Source organism: Amblyomma americanum, chromosome 7 (genome assembly GCF_052857255.1).
Source record: "Amblyomma americanum isolate KBUSLIRL-KWMA chromosome 7, ASM5285725v1, whole genome shotgun sequence".
Classification (NCBI taxonomy): Eukaryota; Metazoa; Arthropoda; class Arachnida; order Ixodida; family Ixodidae; genus Amblyomma; species Amblyomma americanum.
Window position 1 is genome coordinate 151,488,178 of NC_135503.1, and position 22,421 is coordinate 151,510,598.

General features: G+C 45.7%; 1 protein-coding gene across 17 annotated transcripts in view; it reads right to left on the minus strand.

Moving 5' to 3' along the window:
* Positions 1–5,157: 5,157 nt before the first annotated feature.
* Positions 5,158–22,421, minus strand: part of LOC144096683 (solute carrier family 41 member 1-like) — a 94,557-nt gene continuing 77,293 nt past the window's right edge. For 2 of the 17 annotated variants that reach the window (XM_077629521.1, XM_077629519.1), the window contains exons 9-11: positions 16,788–16,936; positions 16,237–16,414; positions 7,187–11,969 (exon numbers count right to left, since the gene is read on the minus strand). In XM_077629521.1, coding sequence (XP_077485647.1) covers positions 11,938–11,969; positions 16,237–16,414; positions 16,788–16,936 — 359 coding nt within the window. In that variant the 3' untranslated portion in view covers positions 7,187–11,937. Of the gene's footprint in view, positions 5,306–5,328; positions 5,347–7,186; positions 16,415–16,787; positions 16,937–22,421 lie in introns of those variants that run through there. The other 15 variants (XM_077629524.1, XM_077629522.1, XR_013306810.1 and 12 more) reach the window with 15 other exon arrangements.

Below are 22,421 nucleotides of genomic sequence, written 5' to 3' on the forward strand. Positions count from 1 at the left end.
GTAGCGGGCGAAAATACAGTTTGCAGCAGCTTCCTAGTGTTTTGTATCAGGCGCCCTATTGTGAGCACGCCATGGTTTAAAAAATGAAAACTCGCAGCACGAAGATTTGAGTGGTAAAGGATTGTAGGCAGCCGTCTTGGCCAGCTCTGCATATTTTTGTTTAAATGCGCCCAAATTCAATTGTGTAACAATTTCATCATCATCATCAGCCCTACTACACCCACTGCAGGGCAAAGGCCTCTCCCATGTCTCTCCAATTAACCCTATCCTTTGCCAGTTGCATCCACCCTTTGCCTGCAAACTTCTTAATCTCATTCGCCCACCTAACCTTCTGCCGCCCCCTGCTCCGCTTACTTTCTCTTGGAATCCACTCCGTTATCCTTAAGGACCAGCGGTTATCTTGCCTTCGCATTACATGCCCTGCCCAAGCCCATTTCTTTCTCTTGATTTCGACTAGGATGTCATTAACCCGTGTTTGTTCCCTCACCCACTCTGCCCGCTTCCGATCACTTAACGTTACACCTATCATTTTTCTTTCCATGGCTCGCTGCGTTGTCCTTAACTTAAGCTGAACTCTTTTCGTTAGCCTCCACGTTTCTGCCCTGTAGGTGAGTACCGGTAAGATTATGCTGTTGTACACTTTCCTCTTGAGGGAAATTGGTAAACTGCCACTCATAATCTGCGACAATTTGCCATATGCGCTCCACCCCATTCTTATCCTTCTAGTTATCTCCCTCTCATGATCCGGATCAGCTGTCACTACCTGCCCTAAGTAGACGTATTCCGTCACAATTTCTAGGCTCTCGCTGCCGATTGCGAACTGGTGTTCCCTTGCTAGGCTGTTGAACATTACCTTGGTTTTCTGCATGTTAATTTTTAGACCCATCGATCTGCTCTGCCTGTCTAACTCATTGATCATGATTTGCAGTTCACCTCCTGAGTGACTCATCAAGGCAATGTCATCAGCAAATCGCAGATTATTTAGGTATTCTCCATTTATTCTTATTCCCAACTGTTCCCAATTCAGGCCTCGAAATACCTCCTGTAGACATGCGGTGAACAGCGTTGGCGAGATCGTGTCTCCTTGCCGGACGCCCTTCCTTATTGGAATTTTATTGCTGACTTTATGGAGGACTATAGTAGCTGTGCAGTTGCTATATATATATATATTCCAGTATTTTGACATAAGGCTCTTCTACCCCCTGATTACGCAATGCCTGTATGACTGCTGAGGTTTCCACTGAGTCGAATGCTTTCTCGAAATCAATGAAAGCTATATATAGAGGTTGATTATATTCTGCGCATTTCTCTATCACCTGATTGATAGTGTGAATATGATCTTTACGAAAGCCTGCCTGGTCATTTGGTTGATTAAAGTCTAACGTTGCCCTCACTCTATTAGCGATTACCTTAGTAAATACTTTGTAGGCAACGGATAGTAAGCTGATCGGCCGGTAATTTTTCAAGTCCTTGGCGTCTCCATTCTTATGAATTAAGATAATGTTTGCATTCTTCCAAGCTTCTGGTACCGTCGAGATCATAAGGCATTGCGTATACAGAGTGGCTAGTTTTTCTAGCACGATGTCCCCTCCATCCTTCAACAGATCTGCTGTTACCTGATCCTCCCCAGCTGCTTTTCCCCTTTTCATTGCTTCTAAGGCTTTCTTTACTTCATGTTTCGATGACGCATTGCTGTGCACTGCTGTCTTTCTCATTAACGCTCTGATTACATTGGCTACTGTACAGGTCTGTGTGGAACTCTTCGGCTACGTTTACTATCTTATCCATATTGCTAATGACATTGCCCTGCTTGTCTCTTAATGCATACATCTGGTTTTTACCTATGCCTAGTTTCCTCTTGACTGTTTTTAGGCTACCTCCGTTCTTTATAGCATGCTCGATTTTCTCCATATTAAACTTCCTTATGTCGGCTACCTTGCGCTTATTTATTAACTTTGATAGCTCCGTTAGTTCTATTCTATCGGTAGCGTTAGATGCCCTCATGTTTTGGCGCTTCTTAATCAGATCTTTCGTCACCTGAGATAACTTCCCGGTATCCTTTCGAACTGTCCTAGCGCCTACTTCTACTGCGCACTCCGTAATTATTGATGTCAGATTATCGTGCATTGAATGAACATCAAGATCATCTTCCTCAGTTAAAGCCGAATATCTGTTTTGCAGCGCTATCCTAAACTCCTGTGCTTTCCCTCTTACGGCTAACTCGTTAATGGTCTTCTTCTTCACTAGCTTCTTCCGATCCCTCTTCAAGTCTAAGCTAATTCTAGACCTTACCATTCTGTGGTCGCTACAACGCACCTCTCCGAGGACGGCCACATCCTGAATGATGCCAGGTTTAGCGCATAGTATGAAGTCGATTTCATTTTTAATCTCACCATTGGGGCTCTTCCAGGTCCACTTCCTGTTTTCTCGTTTGCGGAAGAAGGTATTCATGATCCGTAAATTATTTCTATCCGCGAATTCGACTAATAACTCTCCCCTGCTATTTCTAGAGCCTATCCCATAGTCACCTTAATTTAAAATGAGCTAAATTTTGTATCGTTGATGTTAGAGAAAATTTTTGTCTACAAAAGGTGCAGAGAATGTTAAGAAACTCCCATTTCAGCTGCTTTCTGTAATATTGTTTTACGTGTTTTTTTTCTGTAAAGCTCGGTGGAGAAAAAAAAAAATCTGCGAGATTTAAAAACAGGAACACGATTGCGCCCCTACATTGTGACCATAGCACTTGAGCTCCGTTAGAGAACGCTAGGATAAAGAAGCCACCACGGTCTCGGCAGTGGTTACTAGACGAGTGCAACCTCACCATCACCGTTCTGTGGTGTAGCGCAGGTCAGTGCCTAGGCACTGCACAGGTTCATAGGAGGCTATGACAAGTTTCTTGCAGTCCAACCTGATTGGCGAGCGTGATGGCAACTGTGTGTATGCAGAACTGATGGACCAGAAACCAATGCAGAGTGCAATGTTTAGTTGAATAATGCGGGTGCAATTTTGGCACATGGCTTCAGGATTGTTGCACTGCTTCCATGATACTGTCACGCACTTGTACCCTTTTCATTTAAGCATGCATTCAGACGCACAAGTGCAAACAGTCATGCTATGAGGGCTGCTGAAGTTCTGTAGCTCCACTTGTTGATGTTTTCGGCATACCATTCCAATATGAACTTTGCACCTAAAGCACTGAAAGGAACGTGCACCCTAAGAATACTTGAAGACCTTGCATTCAACAACAGCTAGGCTACGTATAGACCTTTTGCATGTTTGCAAACAAACGATGTGGCGTTGTAGTCGCTAGCGGCTCGCGGTAGGCAATAGGCCAGGGAGTGGCATCGCAGTCGTCTTGAGCGCGGGTTTTGAAGGCTTGTAGGCGCGTTTTTAGTTTCTTCGAAGCACAAGACTAGCTCATGCATGGAACTTAGTAATTTCACGCAAAGTACACGTGCTCGCGTTGACCACGTACGGCGTATTCAGAGAAATAGTTCGCCACTGTGCATTGTATATGTGGTTAGTGGTAAACAGAAAGCGTTTCTGCGGTTGATTTCTATGCCAGGCATTGAATAAAATAAGTTTTTGACAGTCTCCACTAGCCGGAATGATTTTATGATTTTACTTCAAAACAGTAGTGAGGGGAAGCTCTGGCGGTGTGTCACAAAGTTCATGCCTGCCCTGTCCAGCTTTGACCTTTGTTTCCCAGAAACATGTCGCGGAGCGGCGTCGACGACTTTTCCCCCCTCCCCCGCGGGGGAACAGCAGAAGCGGATTGAATGCCCCGGCACTGTTCGCGGCCCCCAATGACTCCTCGTGGGATTAAGGCATTATGCCGAATTCTTTCGACATTCCTTCATGTGTTCTTTTTTTTTCTTTTTGGGAGCTGCATTCCTCTGTGCGTGGCTCCTGAAGAGTCTTTTTTTTCCCTGTGTTTTTTTTTTTTTCATTCTTTGCCATGCGAAGGGGGCGACGGGAACGCCGCGCGCTGGCAGTTGGTCTGGAGATTTCGGTGCGTGCGGTCGTGAGTGAGGTCAGCCAGGGAAGTGGTCGGCAAGGAGCCTAGGCGGAGATCGGACGCGTAGAGCGCGGCGACGGTGGTCCCGAAGACGCGATGGCCCAAGTTCGCTCGTATCCGCAAGCCCCCCCATCAGCCCCGCGACGAGCAACCGCAGCCCGACGCTCCCTGCGACCTGACCTTGCCACTCCACAGCTAAAGCCATCGTTTCTCACCACTCACTTCCAACTCTTTTATCTTTGTATTTTTGCTTTCTGTGTTTCTCGTTGTAATCCTTTGTACTGTATTTCCGTCTCGTAACATTTTTGTATAGCAATTGCCCTGATATTTCTTTCTTTGTTTTAATTGGTATGTTAACGTGTTCAATTGGAGCTTGTGTTATTTGCGTCACGTCAGTGTACGGCGCTACATTGTCGGGCATATTGTAATACTTGGTTGTTGCTTGCCTAATTAAATTAATTCGCTACGGAACTTGCCTACGCCTCATGCTTCCGGTCAACGACTAATCAGGCGTGGCCCCTATCGCCGGTCAGCAGTCGAATCACAATCTTTTGCACGCGGGGTGGAGAAGTTTGTCGCTCCTCCCCCTCCGAACTTACGGAGAGTGCAGTGGTGGGCAGGTTGGCCCGATTAATTGTAACTTCGGCGCCAACCACACCACAGCCGCCCAGGATATCTTGACACGGTGTTTTGGTGGAGCAGAGGAGAGTTCACCGTCAAATGATGTGTGGAGAAAGTGTCGTGTCCCGAATCTCCTCTCTCTCGCGTAAGCGCTGTTTTTAGTGCAATGTCATGCACCAGCCATTTAAACTGGTCGATTTGGTGAAAATGTTTGGTTTCTGGAATAATTTTCTACCCTCTGGAGTGGCTGGGTGGTTAGAGCATTCATGTACTGAGGTGGAGTACCCCCAGGCCATGGAGGCGAAACAATGCAGAGCTACAGTGAACTAGAATATAGCAGAGCCCTCCAATACAGCACCTCTTTCTTCTCTCAGTCCCTCCTTTATCCCTTCCCTTATGGGGTGGTTCGGGTGTCCACAGAGATATGTGACAGTTACTGCATTTCCTTTCCTCAAGAGAAACAATATTATATTTCATTTATTTTCTTTCCTAGCCCTGGGTATTACGTTTCAGACAAAAATTATAGCAAAATATTCAGTAGAAATTTATTAGTGGCGCTTTATAGATGTGTGGTTGTCGAAAATTGTGAGGCAATTGCACTTCTGATGGTCCTGGCACGTTGCGAATTCTGCGGGCTTCCGAGGATAGAGCACCACGTTAGTATCACTATGAAAAAGAGCCGAGGATAGAGCACCACGTTAGTATCACTATGAAAAAGAGATAGAGGTTTCCTTGATTTCAGAGTCGCATTTCTTTGACCAAAGCGAAATTGAAGAGGCCATAACTGCGATTGGCATCACTCACCCTTTCGTAATTTCGTAACCAATGAAAATAGAATGATTCTATTTTCGGGAACGATTCCTGAGGCGTTGAGGAGTGTAATAAATCTCGATTTTTTTCCTACACGTGCAGTACTATGTTATTTTTGTAGGAAACGTTTTCATGTAAAGATGCATGCATAAGTATACTAAGCATGTAAGAAAAGAACAAATAGCGTCATCACACAGAACAGGGCTTTGTGAATATTGTGGCATAAAAAAACTTCCACACTTTCTACTTATTGAACACATGGGGGTTACTTGATGTGGGTGTTAATAACTACCCAACACATGGGGGTTACTTGATGTCGGTGTTAATAACTACCCATGCTAAGAACTGTACCAGGTATAGCTGAAAATAAAAAGCATTACTGAATTTAGCGTAGCAATTTCATATTTGCACCAAATTTGGTTACATATCTCATGCATAATTTATCTATGAGAAACCTATCAAGGCTTATTTAATTTTCCTTTTTATGCTACTACAGGGGTCAAAGGGTGACGAAGCTGGTCTATACGTGATAATTCTGCAGTGCACAAGCATCATACAGCCGCCGGTAGCTGCGGCAGCTGCGGTAGGCATGGGCAGGCGGAACCTATTTTGCCTAGTCATTACTGACGTAAGCGCCACCACATCTTCGTGACGTTGCAAGGTGAAGGAGGTCTACACTATACAGGTATGTAGTCACATAGTGGGGTACAACGATAATACCAGTGTTCCATGTAGCACATTGCATCATTATGTTTGAGAAACTTTTGTATGCAGAACACAATTAGAATTCCTCATTTTAGCAGCAATACGCCCTATCTTGTCAACACAAGGCTGGATCTTCACATTTTAAACTATTATCTTGTAAACTGTCGGCTGTTGCTACCTTTGAAAAATTTAAATGCTGAAAACAACAAAAAAAAACTAATAAATGTCACTAAGCTTTCAGAATGACAAGCTCATTATTGTGGATCTGGTTGCTTTCTTGGTGCACCATGGCAGCTTAGCCTTCAAAGTGCTGATAAACTTGGTAAAGCCTAACTTTTGGCTCAGAAAGGACACGTACAGTAAACAAAATGCTTAGCTAAGATGTATCGTTAGGTTTTATTGATGCATGCTAAGTGTACTGCCTACCACCAGAAAAATTTTGCCCAGCTCAGGAATATAATGCTTTGTGACCTTAAAAAAAAATCTGAACACTAACAGTCTAATAAGCAAAGCATACAGGCTCTGACAAAAAATGCTGGACCTGTTTAACTGTAAATGGCCCTGCAAGTTGTTATGCCCGTTACAAAAAGGGCTGTGTGGTGATATACACGTGAGAAAATGCCTTCACAGACAACCAAAGCCTCCTGTAGGAAGTTCTGAACTGCATGGTAGGTGTCTGTTCACGCGAGCAGTGCACAGCTGAATGCCCCTGTGCAAGCAGTCGGTACTATCACAAGCAAAACCAAAGCAGCGGAAAAGGTACCATGGTTTCCAAATTCAAGCTGAAGCAAGGGACTGCACTGCATCAAGGTTCCTTGTTTGAAAAGCGTGTAGAACAGCGGACTTTACTTGAATACAGCAGGCAAGAGGAATGCAATTAAATGCACAAACCACATTTTTGGCAAAGCTGATAGGCGCTCATTTCAGGAAATTAATCTTCTGCTTGCAGAGGAATAAGATGAGCACCAAATGTTTGTTTGCCGTCATGTGGCAGTGAGCCAAGTTCTCAGCAGTTTCATTCAGACAACAGGACACAGGCGAACAGGAACGTTTACTGGCTACTGCTCGGGCATTCTCCACACCTGAGCCAATGGGGTCACATTGATGAGGGCGCAGAAAAAAAAAGCTGGAAATGGAGGACAGAGAAGTGGTGGCACCAGTAAGCTAGGAATGTATTAACATGGCTTCGACCAGTCCATTTCCAAGGGTACAAAAATACACTCTCAACAACAACGGTACAAAAATATCTTTGAATCTGCTGTTCAGGAACACAGGTGGCATGGCGATGTGCCTGCTGACTAGGCAGGGAGAAAAAAAAAAAAGGGAAAAGCAGCGATGTGACATGTAACTGAAAAACTGATTAACATTCACACTGGACGAGAAAACAAGGAAGCACAGGCCTACATGCACAGAGGTTCATGTATCCCAGCATTGGGTGCAATAAACCAGCACATGTGAGCACTGAGCACTAAAAAAATATTTGCGCACTGACCACTGTAGTTTTGTTGTATGGAACAGAAGCGCCAAAACTTGTTTGCAAAGTTTTCCGACAAAACACTTCTGTAAAGTGCTGAGCACATTAATCATAGGAGTGAAGGCATGCAAACCTCGCCCTCTTGTTTTGTTTAAATCGGCTTTACCATTTGCATACAAGAAATAAAGACATCAACCAACACACTGGCTAGGCCAACACATTCTCAAGCACAGCCGACTTGGGTGTTGAACAATGCCCATGGTGATAAAGGACGAGAATGATGACTGACTAATACAAGTGATGTCCGTAGCAACTACCCCATCAACCACCTGTATCCACTCTCTGACCTCGTAACTGCATCATAACTGCAGACTTTTATGTTTGCCCAATTTTTAATCCTCAACTTGTATCCTTACATCACTGCCTTACATTTGAGCCCCTAACCCTCTAACTGCTTTTTGCTAAAGTCTACCGCAGATTCACTCACATTAGCTCTGTTGTCTAAATCCTAGGGCCCCTGGGAGAGTGATGGTACCTGTATAGACATCTGGATGTCGGCATGTGTCATCGTCTTGGTTAATTTTTTTTTGTAGCTTTGCGTTCTAAGACACCCTGATCTCACTTCAAGGAGGGCACTGCCTCGAGTTATCACAGATCCATTACTTCCTGATCTGCCTTTTCCATCTTCCATACAGGTCTAGAGTATGCTCTGCTTTTTCTCCATTGAATTAATCCACTTCTTACTCTCTGTGTTTTGGTCTGCTCTTTATTTCTCCATCCTTGTGTCCTGCATACTTACTCGTGAATTTTCTAGTTCTTTTCTGCTCACCTGTTATCGTCCAATTTCCTCGGGTGTTGTTCATGTAATGTCTCTCTGAGCTTCCTGCGCTTCAGCTGATGCACAGCCCATGTCCCCCTGTACTGCTTCGTTTGTGGCTTTGCGTGGGCACCTAGTGCTAATCTGCCAACAGCTATCTGATTTACTTCTAATCTTCTGCTCTTAAGCACAGAACTGCATTCCCAAAAGTAAGCCTGGCATCATTACTCTTTTCCAAATACCTCTGGATGGATGGATGGATGGAAGGAAGGCAGGAGCTCCCCCTTTGAAAGCAGCACGACCTGGCCGCAAATAAGAGAAATTTGATGAAAATGGATAAGAGCACAATTATGAGCACTTATCACTTCTATAGCTCAAACGTTTACAGCTCAGTTTTTTAATGTAGAAAGCAACTGTTCAAAACCTCATATTCACACAAAGTTTTTTTTTTCACACCAAAACTAAACAAAAATCATTTGCTGCCTCCCCTGGGCATGTGTTAGCTTTTAGGCTGCGTTTTGACACGCTTTCAAGCTAAAATTATCATTCAAAAAGCTGTCAGGCAAGTCGGGGAATGAAACCAGAAGTTGGGGTCCTGCACTGCTGAGAGAATGGAACTGCAGGACAAAGGCCTCTCCCATATGCTTCCAATTAACCCTGCCCTGTGCCAGCTGCGGCCACCCTATCCACGCAAACTTCCTAATCTCATCCAAACTCAGAGCTAAACAGCAGCCTTGAAAGCCATACTTTTTTACACATTTGGCAGTCGAAAGAGTTGGCTGTTCTATAGCTGGCAGAAAACACTGACTACACTCCATCTCATATGCTGTTTGCAGCGCCGGGACGGCTGCGGCAATCTGAGCCAATCAGAACAGCATGTGCTGCAAAACGTGTACCTCTGTGCCCCTCAACCTTCGACTGGTGGCTCCATCCCTGGGAAGGAAAGAGCACCAGTGTCCAGCTGCGGCCAACTTTGCGGATTCCATGTTTGCGAGTGGTGGCGCACCGCTTTACAGCAAGCCTCCGCAGTGCTGTGTCTGCGCAGACTACCTCTGCAAATTCAAACAGTGAATGAAACACTCGCTGTGCTTTCAAAACATGGCCCTGAACTGCCTTTTCATTTACTGCAATAACTGTTTAAAAAATAGACACAACACTGCTGAAACATAGGGATTAACTGTTGTCTTCCTTAGTCCTGAATAGATGAAAAAGCTGTACTTTTCACAGTGCTGCAAACGACTTGTGAGATGAAGTATAGATGGCAGACAACAACAGAACACTGAGATCGATCACAAGGGGAATGAGGCATATGTACATCTTCACCCGGTTCATTGTTTGTCTGTTTGGTCTGGGCATCCTGACATTTGTCATCCAGCCAGCTATAACCAACCCCCTTCCAAGTCTTAAGTCTGACTTCATCAAAACAATTACAATCAAACTGTAGAACATTGTTCTCCCACCATTTAAGAAGCAACAAAGAGACTGCAGAAACGTGCAAGGCACCATGTAGAGTCCACAATGGTAACCAGTTCAGTGAGCACAAAGCAGTTTCGCCAACTCCTGCCACGCAAAGGTTTAAGCTTAACACAATGAAGGCTCTTATTAGGACTGTCTACTATGCAGGGTGGGTGTGTGTACTTAACACTCCCTTGGCACACACCCAGAAACATGGCATACACAGACCTTTTGTTTCAGATGCATCTTGCAACAACTGCTAGTGAGGGACGTGCGTGTTTCTGCTCTACCCACATCAGCATCAACATTATCACCATCACCCTGTCCTGTGCCAGCTGCGGCCAGCTGGTCCACGCAAACTTCCTGATCTCATCCGCCCAGCAGACTCTCTTTCACTGGCATTTGCCTTCTCTTCAAATCCACTCCATCACCGTAATGGACCACCTGTTACTTTCCCTTTGCATTACAGTCAGTTCTGGTCCGACCCCATTTCTTCTTCCTTACTTCAGCTAGGAGTTTGTTCCCCAACCCACTCTGCTCTCTTCTAGTCTATCAACTTAAACAGAAGTATGTCACAAGTTGCAGCCCTGTGCCACTGGTAAGACTGCCAAGAACACGCCCCCAACCTGAAAACGTCATGCATACCAGACAGAGCCCTGCCTGCACTACAAGGCTGTTCTCCAAATAATGCATCGCACTATGCTAGATTTCTCAGGTAGGTATGTGGCTATGCATAGGCACCGACAGCAGTTAAGGCCTAAGGCCTGATATCATTTTAGGCTAGACTGTCTAAGGCATCCAAACATTACTTACAGGCTGCGGGCATCGCTGAGCTGTCAGAAAGCACTGCTTTGCACTGGTTGAAAACTCGCATGCACATTCAGGGTGGTCTTAAACCTCACTCAAACTGTAGAGATTTAAACAATACCCTGCACTGTCACTGCTGCAAGAGGTCTGCTGCAAAAGGTGCTGCTTTGTGTGCAGAACGCAACATGTGAAGCAAGGAACCGCTTGCCACTCTATAGTGCAGTCAGTGGCGGCAAGCTGTGATAGATTACAATTTCCATGAGCAAACTTAGCTTATATGTCTGAAACACACAATCAAGCCATAAAAATGATCCGAATGGCTCAGTAAAGCAGAAAGATTATCACATTCACTGTGGAAAAATCAAATCTAGAGAAAAGATATGGAAGCCAACATAAGAAAGAACCATGGCGAGAAATGATCAACAATCCTCCAAATCCGCACGACAAGAACTCTAACCTGCATCACTAGTGATACGAAAAATGCACACTGATACGGCAGCAATGGTGCATAAAATATTAACAGGTGCATATGATCACAACTCAGTGTGTTACATAAGTTAGTGTAAATATTGCTGCTCCACAAAAAGCACAGTAAAGTCACTAATGCAGCAGATAACAAAACAACTCTGAGCACAAACACTTAGCACTCTGACGTAACTTGAGCAGTTAAAAGCACTTCTTTCATTCGTAAAACAAAGCGAGAAGTGGGAGTGCAAACAAATCACGCTGAACAAAAATCAAGCGATGAACCCAGAGTCCAAAAGATAAAGTTCTTCCCAATCGCCAACTGCTCCCATGCACCTCCTGCAAGATACATTTGATGTCAATGGCAGCAAAAAAAGATTGGCCTTGAGACTAGAGGCTGACTGCCTCTTGAAGGCTAATGATGCAAGTCTGCATGAACTAGTATGCCAAGCGGTGTGTGTGCTTCCAGCCATGCAAAACTTCAAAGGAGGAGACCCAAGCCTAGTGCCCTTGGAAAGCACAAGTCAGCAGAAGCAGCAGTCTGTTGGATAGGTACAGCATAATCTCGCACCACAAAGCTTACGAGGAGTTCCACAGCCAAGAGAGGCGAGAAATTTTACATGACATGCACCACGAAATGCAGCCGCCCCTCGTCAGAGGCCCCACTGGCCCAGACTGGCCACAGTGCTCCACCAGACCACATAAGCATTCAGAGTTGCAAAAGCACTAGTACTCACAGCTTTGAGCGCATCCTGCGAGGGAGCATCACATTAGAGACTGCGGTAACACTTCTATCGCTAAAAAGAAGAAGAAAAAAAAACGGGAGACAAAGCAGTGAGCAATGGGTTAGATGTTAAATAGCTTTGCACACCACGGTGGTAAAAGCAGGAAGCAAGCAAGGAAGGAAAGGAGGATGAAGCAGCCCATGCACTTAAAAACAAAACTGATACAGCCAGCATGGTCAGTGTGACACTTTGAGACAGCCTTGGCTGTGAAAGAACAGCAAGGAAAATGACAACACGGGCGCATGTTGAAGTAGAAGCACAAACTAACTTGCAAGTCACTGACCACTTTCAAACACTGCAATGGCTACCTTCAAGAGTTGAAAGCAAAAGCAGATCATTTAGAAAGTCCTTGCACAAGAGAAAACATGGATGGCACGACACCAAAGCTCTTTTCAGAGATTTCCTCCTTTTAAAAATGCTTCACCAGCATGACAAGAAGAAGTTAAAAATAAAGGTGTGGACGTAATCAAGCTCAGGGTTAAGGGCACTGCCATCTACGCCATGCATGAGACAGCAGCAGCGAATGCCATGCTCTGTCACAGCGCCAGAGATACAAAGTACAGATTGCCATGGGAGAGTACAACGTCGACTAGCCCCTGTGGGATTCAGATTCTCTCTGCACTGTTGGCACATAATGTGCCAGAAAATAAACTCAACTGCAGCCCCAGAAAACAAAAGGTGGGCATTTCAAGTCCTTGCAGAAGGCTCAATTGCAAGCCCCTGCAGCATTAAGTACGGTGTTGACAGGTCACAAATGTGCTGTGTACAGTACTAGCACCAAGGACTGCAACTATAGAGGGACAAAAAAAATTGCCCAAGCAGCAGCAAGGCACCACCAAGGTGCCACAATATCTACTCCACCTCCACAACACAGGGTGTGACCTTCCCTGAAACTGCAGTCTTGTCACCATAGATAATAATAATAATAATAATAATAATAATAATAATAATAATAATAATAATAATAATAATAATAATAATAATAATAATAATAATAATAATAATAATAATAATAATAATAAAAATAATAATAATAATAGCAATAATAATAATAATAAAAAATGGCTTGCAGTTTAGCATTGCTAAGCACGAAATATTGAGAAATTTGTTTTTGAGGAAAAGAAAGGGCGCAGTAATTGTCTTAAGGTAAGAGAGGAAGGTGGGAATGAAAGAAGAAAGAGGTGCCATAGTGGAGGGCTCTGGAATAATTTCGACCACCTGGGGATCTTCAGTGTGCACCCACATCACACAGCTAAGAGGTCTTTGCATTTCTCCTCCCTCGAAATGGCCGGGCTCGAGCCTGGGAACTCCAGCTCAGTAGCTGGGCCCCTAACCATTGAGCCACAGCGGAGAGTATGAAATATCCCGCAAAAGCATACGGGCACCTTGTGCTTTGCCTCCATCAAAACGTGAACCCGGCCATGGCGAAATGCAAAGGCACCTGTGTGCGCCATAGCAGTGCACCACATTAAAGATCGGCAGGTGGTCAAAATTATTCCTCTTGCTTCTCTCACTCCCACCTTCCTCCCTTCTCTTACCACTTCCACATTCCTCTCTTACTGCACAGTCTGGTGGACAAGGGACAATTGCTGCCCCATTTCCTTTCCTAAAAACTAACTTTAAATGTTTTTTGCAGGTGGAAACCACCACCATATACCTCAAAGCTCGATTGAGGTGTCCACTGGCCAAGGGAGCCAGTTACACTTGCTACTCAGAGGCTTCATACACATGCACAGACGCACACTGCTGAAACCTGGGGAGCGTGGATAGAAGTGCTTTTGCACTAAAAACACATGCACAAGAGGTGCCACGATCTGCCCTTAAACAGCTGAACTGACAACTAGGAAAGCAGGCCAGGATGTGGCCCTATCATCTGCTGCAGTTTATGACAGTGAAAATGCCCCAAGTGAGTACAGCCTGCTGTCTGAAGGAGTCGAGTAACAGCTCCTGCTGCATGGAACTGCGGGTCTTTGTGTAGACAGCCATGTGCACCAAGTGACAATGCAAAAAAGCAGAAGCGGGCGAAAACTGCGACGACAGCGCAACAAGAAGCATGCTCGGAGGCAGCACTCCCTGCACTGGCAACTTCGGCAGCACAAATCAATCCAGTGACAGCCACCAGGACAACAGGCTGCTTTGGAATCGGGCCCTTCGTTTTCCTGTAGGACTCTCAATCAATTTCCAGGCTTGCGCACCGCGACAAATCTTTATGAAAATCAGTTAAGCCCAGCTTCTAGCCAAAAGCCTTCCTTCTTGAAATGTACTTTCTACTGCAAACAGAGGTACCAAGTGGAAGTTGGTGCAGGCTCGTATGAGAAAGGCCTCTGGAGTTGACTTGCGCTAAACTAAACTGTCCATCCCATCTTCATCCATGTTGGCCAGTGACACTGAAGGCCAGGCTTTACTTGCAGACAAGGTTTCGCTATGCGAGTTACAAGGCTGACCCTCAGAACACACCTCCGCACCACCTAACAACTACGAAAATCTACATGTGCAGAGGCAATGCTGCTCTTGAGCCACTGCTATTCTAAATGGCAGCTGTGCACCAAATGTATGTTCCCTGTGCCTGCAAGTCTAGAATAAACGTGGAAATACTAGGAATGCAGATAACAATGAGAACACAGGAAATTTATGACCAACAAAAAGAAAGGACAGTGGGGACCACGTCAGCTGGTGTGTAGTACTATTTACTTACATAAGGGTCAACCTGTTTTTTTTCAAAATCACACTCTCCAAACTCGGGTGTCGACCAATACACAAATCGCATCCAGGGCAAGGTGCAGACCTGCAAACTGTAGACCTTCAAACCTGCCGAACTTGCAAAAGGAATGAAGAATGGTGCTACTGGAAAAGACTCCTGCATCTTGGCTATCATCTAGTCTTTACACACAGCAGTTGCTGCAACCCTTACTGTGCAAAGGTTTCACGTGCAGTATCTTTTTAATGAGACCTGTGCAAAAGATTCTCAGATAAGGCAGATATATAAAGATAATGAACGGAGCTCCACCATGCCTACATAGCAATTTAAAGGCCCCATCGTAAAAACAGAACTAATCTCATTCTCGGCACCTCTATCAAACTGTCATCTCAAGCATAGAGGTATAACAAGAAAAAAAAAAGGAAGCGAAAGGATGCTTGTTTTGACGTTGTTGATAATCATCTCATATAATGATGGAATGCAGTAACAGTGCCTCTCCAGTGACGAGTCTCTCACAGCACTGTCACAGGTTCCTTATGTGTTATACTCGTCGCCTTAATTGTATGTTAGTGGCTTGCAACTTGGTATTGGTCGACCAATACGTGATTCAGACTTCTTTTTATTCTTTGCTTGTTCCCGAAGCTACAGCTAAGAGTCAATCTATACAACGCATTGACCAATACGTGAGTAAATATGGTAGCCCTTGATGTTGCTCTCATGGCTTCTTTGTGTCATTAAAGTATCCTGTGTCCTGCAACAGTATGAATGCCCCTGATTACCTTCCTCTTTTGCCAGAAGAGGGTTAAGTCATGTGGAAATGGGGGAGGGGGAAATTACTCTCTCCCCCGAGTGGACACCTGTTGTGAGAGAAGTGGCACAGGTGGTGAAATACAAAACACAGCCTAGGATGCACATGGGCGGGATCGATCCACTGGAGCGTGGATCCATGTTGTCACAACCTGCCTGCACACTTGCAGGAGCAAAACAAGCTGATAAAGCACCGAACTGTGAAACAGCTGATAGAAAGAAAATTTTTAACTCAAATTTGCACATGAAGAAATAGGGCCCAATATTTACCTTCCGGATAGATTTTACAGAAAGCTAACCGTTCTGCTGGAGACATAGGTGCATCAACTAGGCATAGCCTGCATACTGTACAAGGAGGACAGCAATAATGCAGCAGCAGGCAATGAATCAAAATGGCTCTAGTGGGCCTCTACAGGCCTTCACTGCCACAGGCACCAGCGGTGTGGGGCACATAACCAGAGGGGCCCAATCGCTGCCCCTGGTGTTGCATGCACAACTACCGCTTTTGCACAAACCTTGACAACGCAATATCTCTTGCAAAAGGGTGCTGTGCTGCTGAGGGAGGACAAGTCCCATTCTGGTGCCAGTGGTACATTGATGGGATGTATCAAAGCTGTCACAGGACTGGACTCTTGAGGTGGTACCAGGAACAGGCAACCGTGGGGATGGAGTGCCAGACGCCGTGATGCGATCGACCAATGCAAAGGGCCTGAACCCGAGCCGCCAGTGCAATACAGACTTGGACACAGAACAGAGAGAGAAGGGGTCAGTCACCCACATCGGAGTCGCCATCCCCGATGGCATCGAGCAGCAGGAAGGAGAGGGCAAGCAGTGCGGTGCCGGCCAGGTCGCCGAGGGCTGTCAGGTAGGGGATGGCCGAGTTGTCAGGGTCCACCGCCCGGCTCCACATCCAGTGCACCATTACGTGTGCCACGTATAGCAGCAACAACACCTGCACGCCAAAGTCCTTCCTATTCATGCTTCCGTTCACTGCAACTCTGAGCAAACATAGGCATACAGACAGCTCGAAAAGTTTACACAGTACAGAAGTGAAAAAGAGGATGCTTCCTATGTGGTCCCTACAATTATGGGGGCCCTCTGCTGGCACTACAGACAGGTGTGGCTTGCAGCTATGGCTGCACATGACACAACTGTCGGGCAATCCAGTATATCCTGCACTTCATAAGCTTTTGCAGCTGGCGAGACAGAAGGGGAGCTAGTGAGGAGAGTAAAAAAGGCAGGCAGTTGCTGCAGAAAGGCAGTCTCAGTGCAAGTTGGCCCTGAGCATCCATGATGAGCAATGCACGCCTTCATAGGGCACTCACCTGGAGCATAGCAGCGGTGAGGTAGACGACAAGGAAGATGGGGGTGACTGACGTGTGGCCAGCCTTGAGCAGCCGGATGCCGTACGTGAACACCAGGTGTCCCGGCACCACCATCAGGAGCAGCACACGGGCTGTGCGTGCATGCACACCTGTGCACAAAGTCACAGTGCACAGGGTTAACTGGAGAGATACGGGAGAGGCCTCTGCCCTGCAGTGGGCGTAGTCAGGCTAATGATGATGATTATGAAAGCTGGGTTTGTGTGAGCACTTTAAAGGGCTGTACACAGCCTCGCTTATGCAGCAGCTTTTTGTTTGGCTGGTGCTGTATACTGAGAGCCACAACAGGACAATAAAAGAGTCGGCCCGTGAAGAACACACAAACTCTCTACTACACGCACATCCGAGATACATATGTTGAAATCACCTAACGATGATGAGTCACGCCGATGGTGAATCATGATGATAGCATCCAGTGTTGCTGGGCTGCAAGTCGCTTCCCCGTTCGAAGCACCTTGTACGTAACGGTCGGGTGGTTGAATGGGTCTACCACTCCTAGTCATGAGTGGTGAACTGTCCATTGTTGGCTGGCTAGCTGCCTCTGTAGGTGCTTCTGCTGTTTCAAGTTGGAGGTCGCACCTTGTACATCGTACTGTCTCTTGATCAGTTTCAACCACTTTTGAGCGTGTTTGGCCAGACTAACCTTGTACTGTGCACCGGGTGACTGCTGCACCTGTATGTATCCAAACCGTGCTGAGCATGGTGGTAGCATCCTGCTTTCCCTGGTACAGTGCCACTGGTTGTAGTATGACACCTCCCTTGCCATCTGTTTGTCATATTTCCCGCTCATATTTTCTAACTGCGGTGCCAACAGGGTCTAAGGGCCTTTGGAGCAACCAGAAATGTTGACCTCAACTTCCGTCCCACAAGGAGCTGTGCAGAGGAAAGACCTCCAGGTAGAGGCATTGCTCGATGGGGTGACAGTGCTTTTGTCGTGTCTGCAGATTTCTTGAGACGATACTTGGCTCTCTGGACGGCCCTCTTGGCTGTTGCTCTGGGTGTGGTAGAGACTTGACGTTGCCAGCTTGGCTCCCCATGCAGCTAAAAACAGAGGAAATTCCTTTGACGGAAACTGGCGACCGATGTCAGAATGTACAACCTTAGGGCAACCATGTCACGCAAAGAGAAATGATCTTGCCAAATATCTTGACGAGGTCTAAAGTGCTTGTTTGTGTCAGTTTTTCAGGCGTGAAGAATTTGAAGTAGTAGCCAATGATGAAGATGAACTTCCCATTTATTTCAATAAGTCTGTGGCAATCTGCTGCCACAGACCATCAGGCAATGGTGTTTGAAGTGGTTCTAAGTTTGGCTGGCTATATTACTGACAATTTGGACACCATCTCATATGATAGTGTATTTGTGTGCTAATCCCTGGCCACCAGATAGAGTCTCTGGCTCTTGCCTGGCATTGGACAATGGCTTGATGGCCACAATGCAGCCGTTCCAAAATTTCACCAACCAAACTTGGTGGAATAACCAGGAGGTCGTTATGCACCAGAAGTCCTTGCACCACTGAGAGGTCTGCTGCAACACTGCTGATCTGTTCACATCTGGAGAAAGTTTATCTGCAGTTGACACAGGTCCTTGGACAGCCGAGTTCTCAGTCTCACTAAGAAAGAACAGTTTTTCACACCTTTTCTTCATGATGCCCCAAACACGTTAACACAAACATAGCCAAAAATTCCTATCCTTATCTTTGGTGATTGTAATTTTCCCACCATAAATTGGTCTCATCCGGCGTCTTCATTATCTAAAAGCAGCCCCGCCAGCGATTTCATGATCATGTACAGAACATTTGGCTGAACGCAGCTTGTCACTGTTCCCACACGTGTTACTGATTACTCGTCCAACATTTTAGGTCTTGTTCTAACAACTCACCCTGACAATTTTACTCCTATCACCCGTTCTGCGGTTTGAGCGGTCATTTAGCATTACACACTTCATTTTATTGCAACAGAAACAAAAATAAAAAACACATACGCAATACGATAAAGGGGACTATGCCAGCATGAACTGAGAATTATCAGAATACTTTGTTACCTTTGCCGCTAACCTTCCACTAAATTCAGTCGAGTCGAATCGGTTGCTTTTCAAAGCAGAGATTCATCGGCTTATGCCTTTACGTTAGAAAGAGTAATATCACAGTGGTTTAATGTATACCTCAAATGACTGAATAATAAGAGAAAAAAAAAACCCTTTTCGATCAGTCAAACGATACATGGCAGAAGTAATACTTTGTCGCGAAAGAATACGACAGGTTAACTGTTCAAACTAAACACCAGTTTTTTTCTACTACTTTAGCCACTATGTTGCAAATTAACCTAAAGCATTTCTGGAAAATCATTAACCCTAATCAGTTGAACCAGATTTCACTTTGTAACAGCTCTGCTCTGACCTTCAGATTTCTGAGACTGAGGTTGCACATGTTCTAAAGATGTTCTAAAGGTACAATGTTCTAAACATGGCATTTAGCTTAGTTTTTACTAATGAACCGCTTGACAGTTTTCCAGATCCACCATACCCTGCAATACTGTATATACTCGCGTAATGAACCCACTTGCATATTGAACCCACCCCCCACTTTTGTTGGGCAGAATTTACTTTTTTCTTAGTCTTTACCTTTTTGTAGCGGCTTGTGTAAAAAACGTGCGCCTGACTTTCAGGGTCGATGTTCAGCACGTTTGCGTTATCTCGCCGCGTTTGGCCAGAGCTGCTGGCTACCACAAAACTGCCGGATTGCGTCAAAGTGAACGATGCTAAACACCAGCGGCACGAATGCATCTGACCGCGTGCGTTTGTTGATAACGGAAGGACGCACGGAGGTACGATATGAAATCTCAACCGTTCCAAAAAAATTTGTTTAACCTTTTTTCCTGTGTAATGAACCCTCCCCACAAATTGATAACTTTTCTGAAAAAAAAAAAGTGGGTTCATTACGCAAGTATATATGGTAATATGTTTAGGTGCTGATATTTCGTCTGGTGGCGCGACCAGATCTGTTCGCTGCTCGTTGTGCTTCTCTCGAACGCGGATAAAGGGCGCCACAGGATGGGGGCTTGTCTAGTCACAGAGCTGCGGCGGCCGTATTGCAGGTGTTGCGTGATCGTTCAGTGCCGCGGTGTGTATGTGTGCTTTGTTAAGTGTGACAAGGCACAGAAGGATTTAAACTGCTGTCGACACTGAATAATTTTGGCCGACTTCGTGTTTTACTTGCTGGGACTGCAGGACTGGGTGGATCAGCAGCAAGGATGCTGTCCTGCGATCCTTCTGAGCTCGTTATCGAAATGCGTTCGCTGTAAATTTTTTTCGTTCATCCGCATGAATGCTGACAGCAAAGTTGACTATACAGAGTTTTAAATATGAAATGTCGGCCGCAACGCGCATGATCCTAGATTTGGGCCAAAGAGCCTGTGTGTACATTCAGATATCGCTTGAGCAATGTAATGCATCAATGCTGTGAGATGATGTCCGTCGTATAGAGAACATGGTTAACTTCAGCCAACTGGGGTTCTTTAATATGCAGAGAAACCTCAAAGGTGTTTCCACAATTTGCCTGCCTCCGCAGCTGGGAAATACTGCCTCCGCAGCTGGGAATAGAACCCACGCTCTTGTGCTGCGTTGCAGAATGCCTCCACCGCTATACGAACGAGCACAGGGACCGAAAGAAAACCAAGTGTGCATTTGCGATGTTTTAAGTACAGTGAACTTTTTAGCTATGCAACGCGAAAATGGTGAGTGGAAACTCCCTAGCATTCCTCTTACCAAGCTTATCTTTTACACCGACACTGATGATGCTGAGCTGTTGTGTCCCTCAAAAAAAGACTGGCGTGCACGTGCAGAGGTAAAATACTTACGAGACTTTAAACTGGGATGCTATTCACCGCCTGTTCACAGGAGGTATTCCGAGGTTTGAATTGGGAACAGTTGGGGATAAGAGTTAATGGAGAACACATAAATAATCTGTGATTCGCTGATGACGTTGCCTTGCTGAGTCAATCAAGAGGTGAACTGCAAATCATGGTCAATGAGTTAGACAGGCAGAGCAGAACGGTGGGTCTAATAATTAACATGCAGAAAACCAAAGTAATGTTCAACAGTCTAGCAAGGGAACAGCAGTTCACAATTGGCAGCGAGGGCCTGGAAGTGGTAAAGGAATACGTCTCCTTAAGGCAGGTAGTGACAGCTGATCCGGATCACGAGAGGGAAATAACTAGAAGGATAAGAATGGGATGGAGTGCATATGGGAGGTTCTCTCAGATCATGAATAGCAGGTTACCAATATCCCTCAAGAGAAAAGGGTACAACAGCCGTACCTTACTGGTACTCACCTACGGGGCAGAAAAATGGAGGCTAACGAAAAGGGCTCAGCTTAAGCTAAGGATAACGCAGTGAGCCATGGAAAGAAAAATGATAGGTGTAACGTTAAGAGACCGGAAGCGGGCACAGTGGGTGAGGGAACATATCGGTGTTAATGACACCCTAGTTGAAATCAAGAGGAAGAAATGGGTTTGGGCAGGACATTTAATGTGAAAGCAAGATAACCGCTGGTCCTTAAGAGTAACGTACTAGTGCGTTCCAAGAGAAGGCAAGCGTAGCAAGGGGCGACAGGTTGGGCGGCCGGATGAGATTAGGAAGTTTGCAGGCATAGGGTGGGCGCAGCTGGCAAAGGACAAGGTTAATTGGAGAGACATGGGAGAGACTTGTCCTGCAGTGGGTGTATTCAGGCTCATGATGATGATGATGAAAATGGGATTGGCAGATGTAAGTTGAGAATAATTTCAGTTGGCATGGTAAAGAGACTTGGCTTCAATAATGTTTGGCCACGAAATTTTCTATCGAGCGATTGCCGACCGAAATTAACTGTTCCGCTGCCATGGCATGTACAGGGAACGCTGAGCACCTAGAATGTTACGTACTCAAACCAGTGCACAAGAGACCAAACCTTAGCACCATGAATGCTGATGAAGACGGAGCTTGCATTTGCATTCAAGTGAGGAGGCACCTCCAAGTTTCATGATAGAAGAAGAGCACCTGTATTGGCTGACACGCATGATGTACTCCAGCCACCTGTGCACAGTTTCTTTTGAGGGCTCCATGATGGATCGGCGTCTTTTTTTTTTTTTTTTCGGACTGCCCACGAGGGCAGTGCGGCAGCGGCAGGTGCGGACAGTTTGCTTGCCTGCTTGGCACACGTGGCTGCAGACTGCCGTTTTCTAGGAGGCTTTCTTGAACTTTCCTGTTTTCTCAGATGTTCGGGACACCCGCGAAAAATATTGGGCACAGCATTCGCCAGCAGCACTGATTTCTTGGCGTAGTACTATTTTATATCGTATGCCGGGAAAGTGCTTTGTGCAGACGTGGTCGTTCGGTTGCAATATCCTATCTGCTCTGGGGATTGCCTGGCGTCAAAGTTCTAGGTGAGCAGGTTCTGACAGAGCTTTAAGAAGTGACACTTGGTCCGGACAACTGTGGTAAGCCGATCTACAGTTGGGTACAAAGCACTTACCCATAATCGCATCTAGTCAGCTTCCGGAGCTGGCTGGACCCCTCAAGTGTGCCACAGCAATAACCAATACA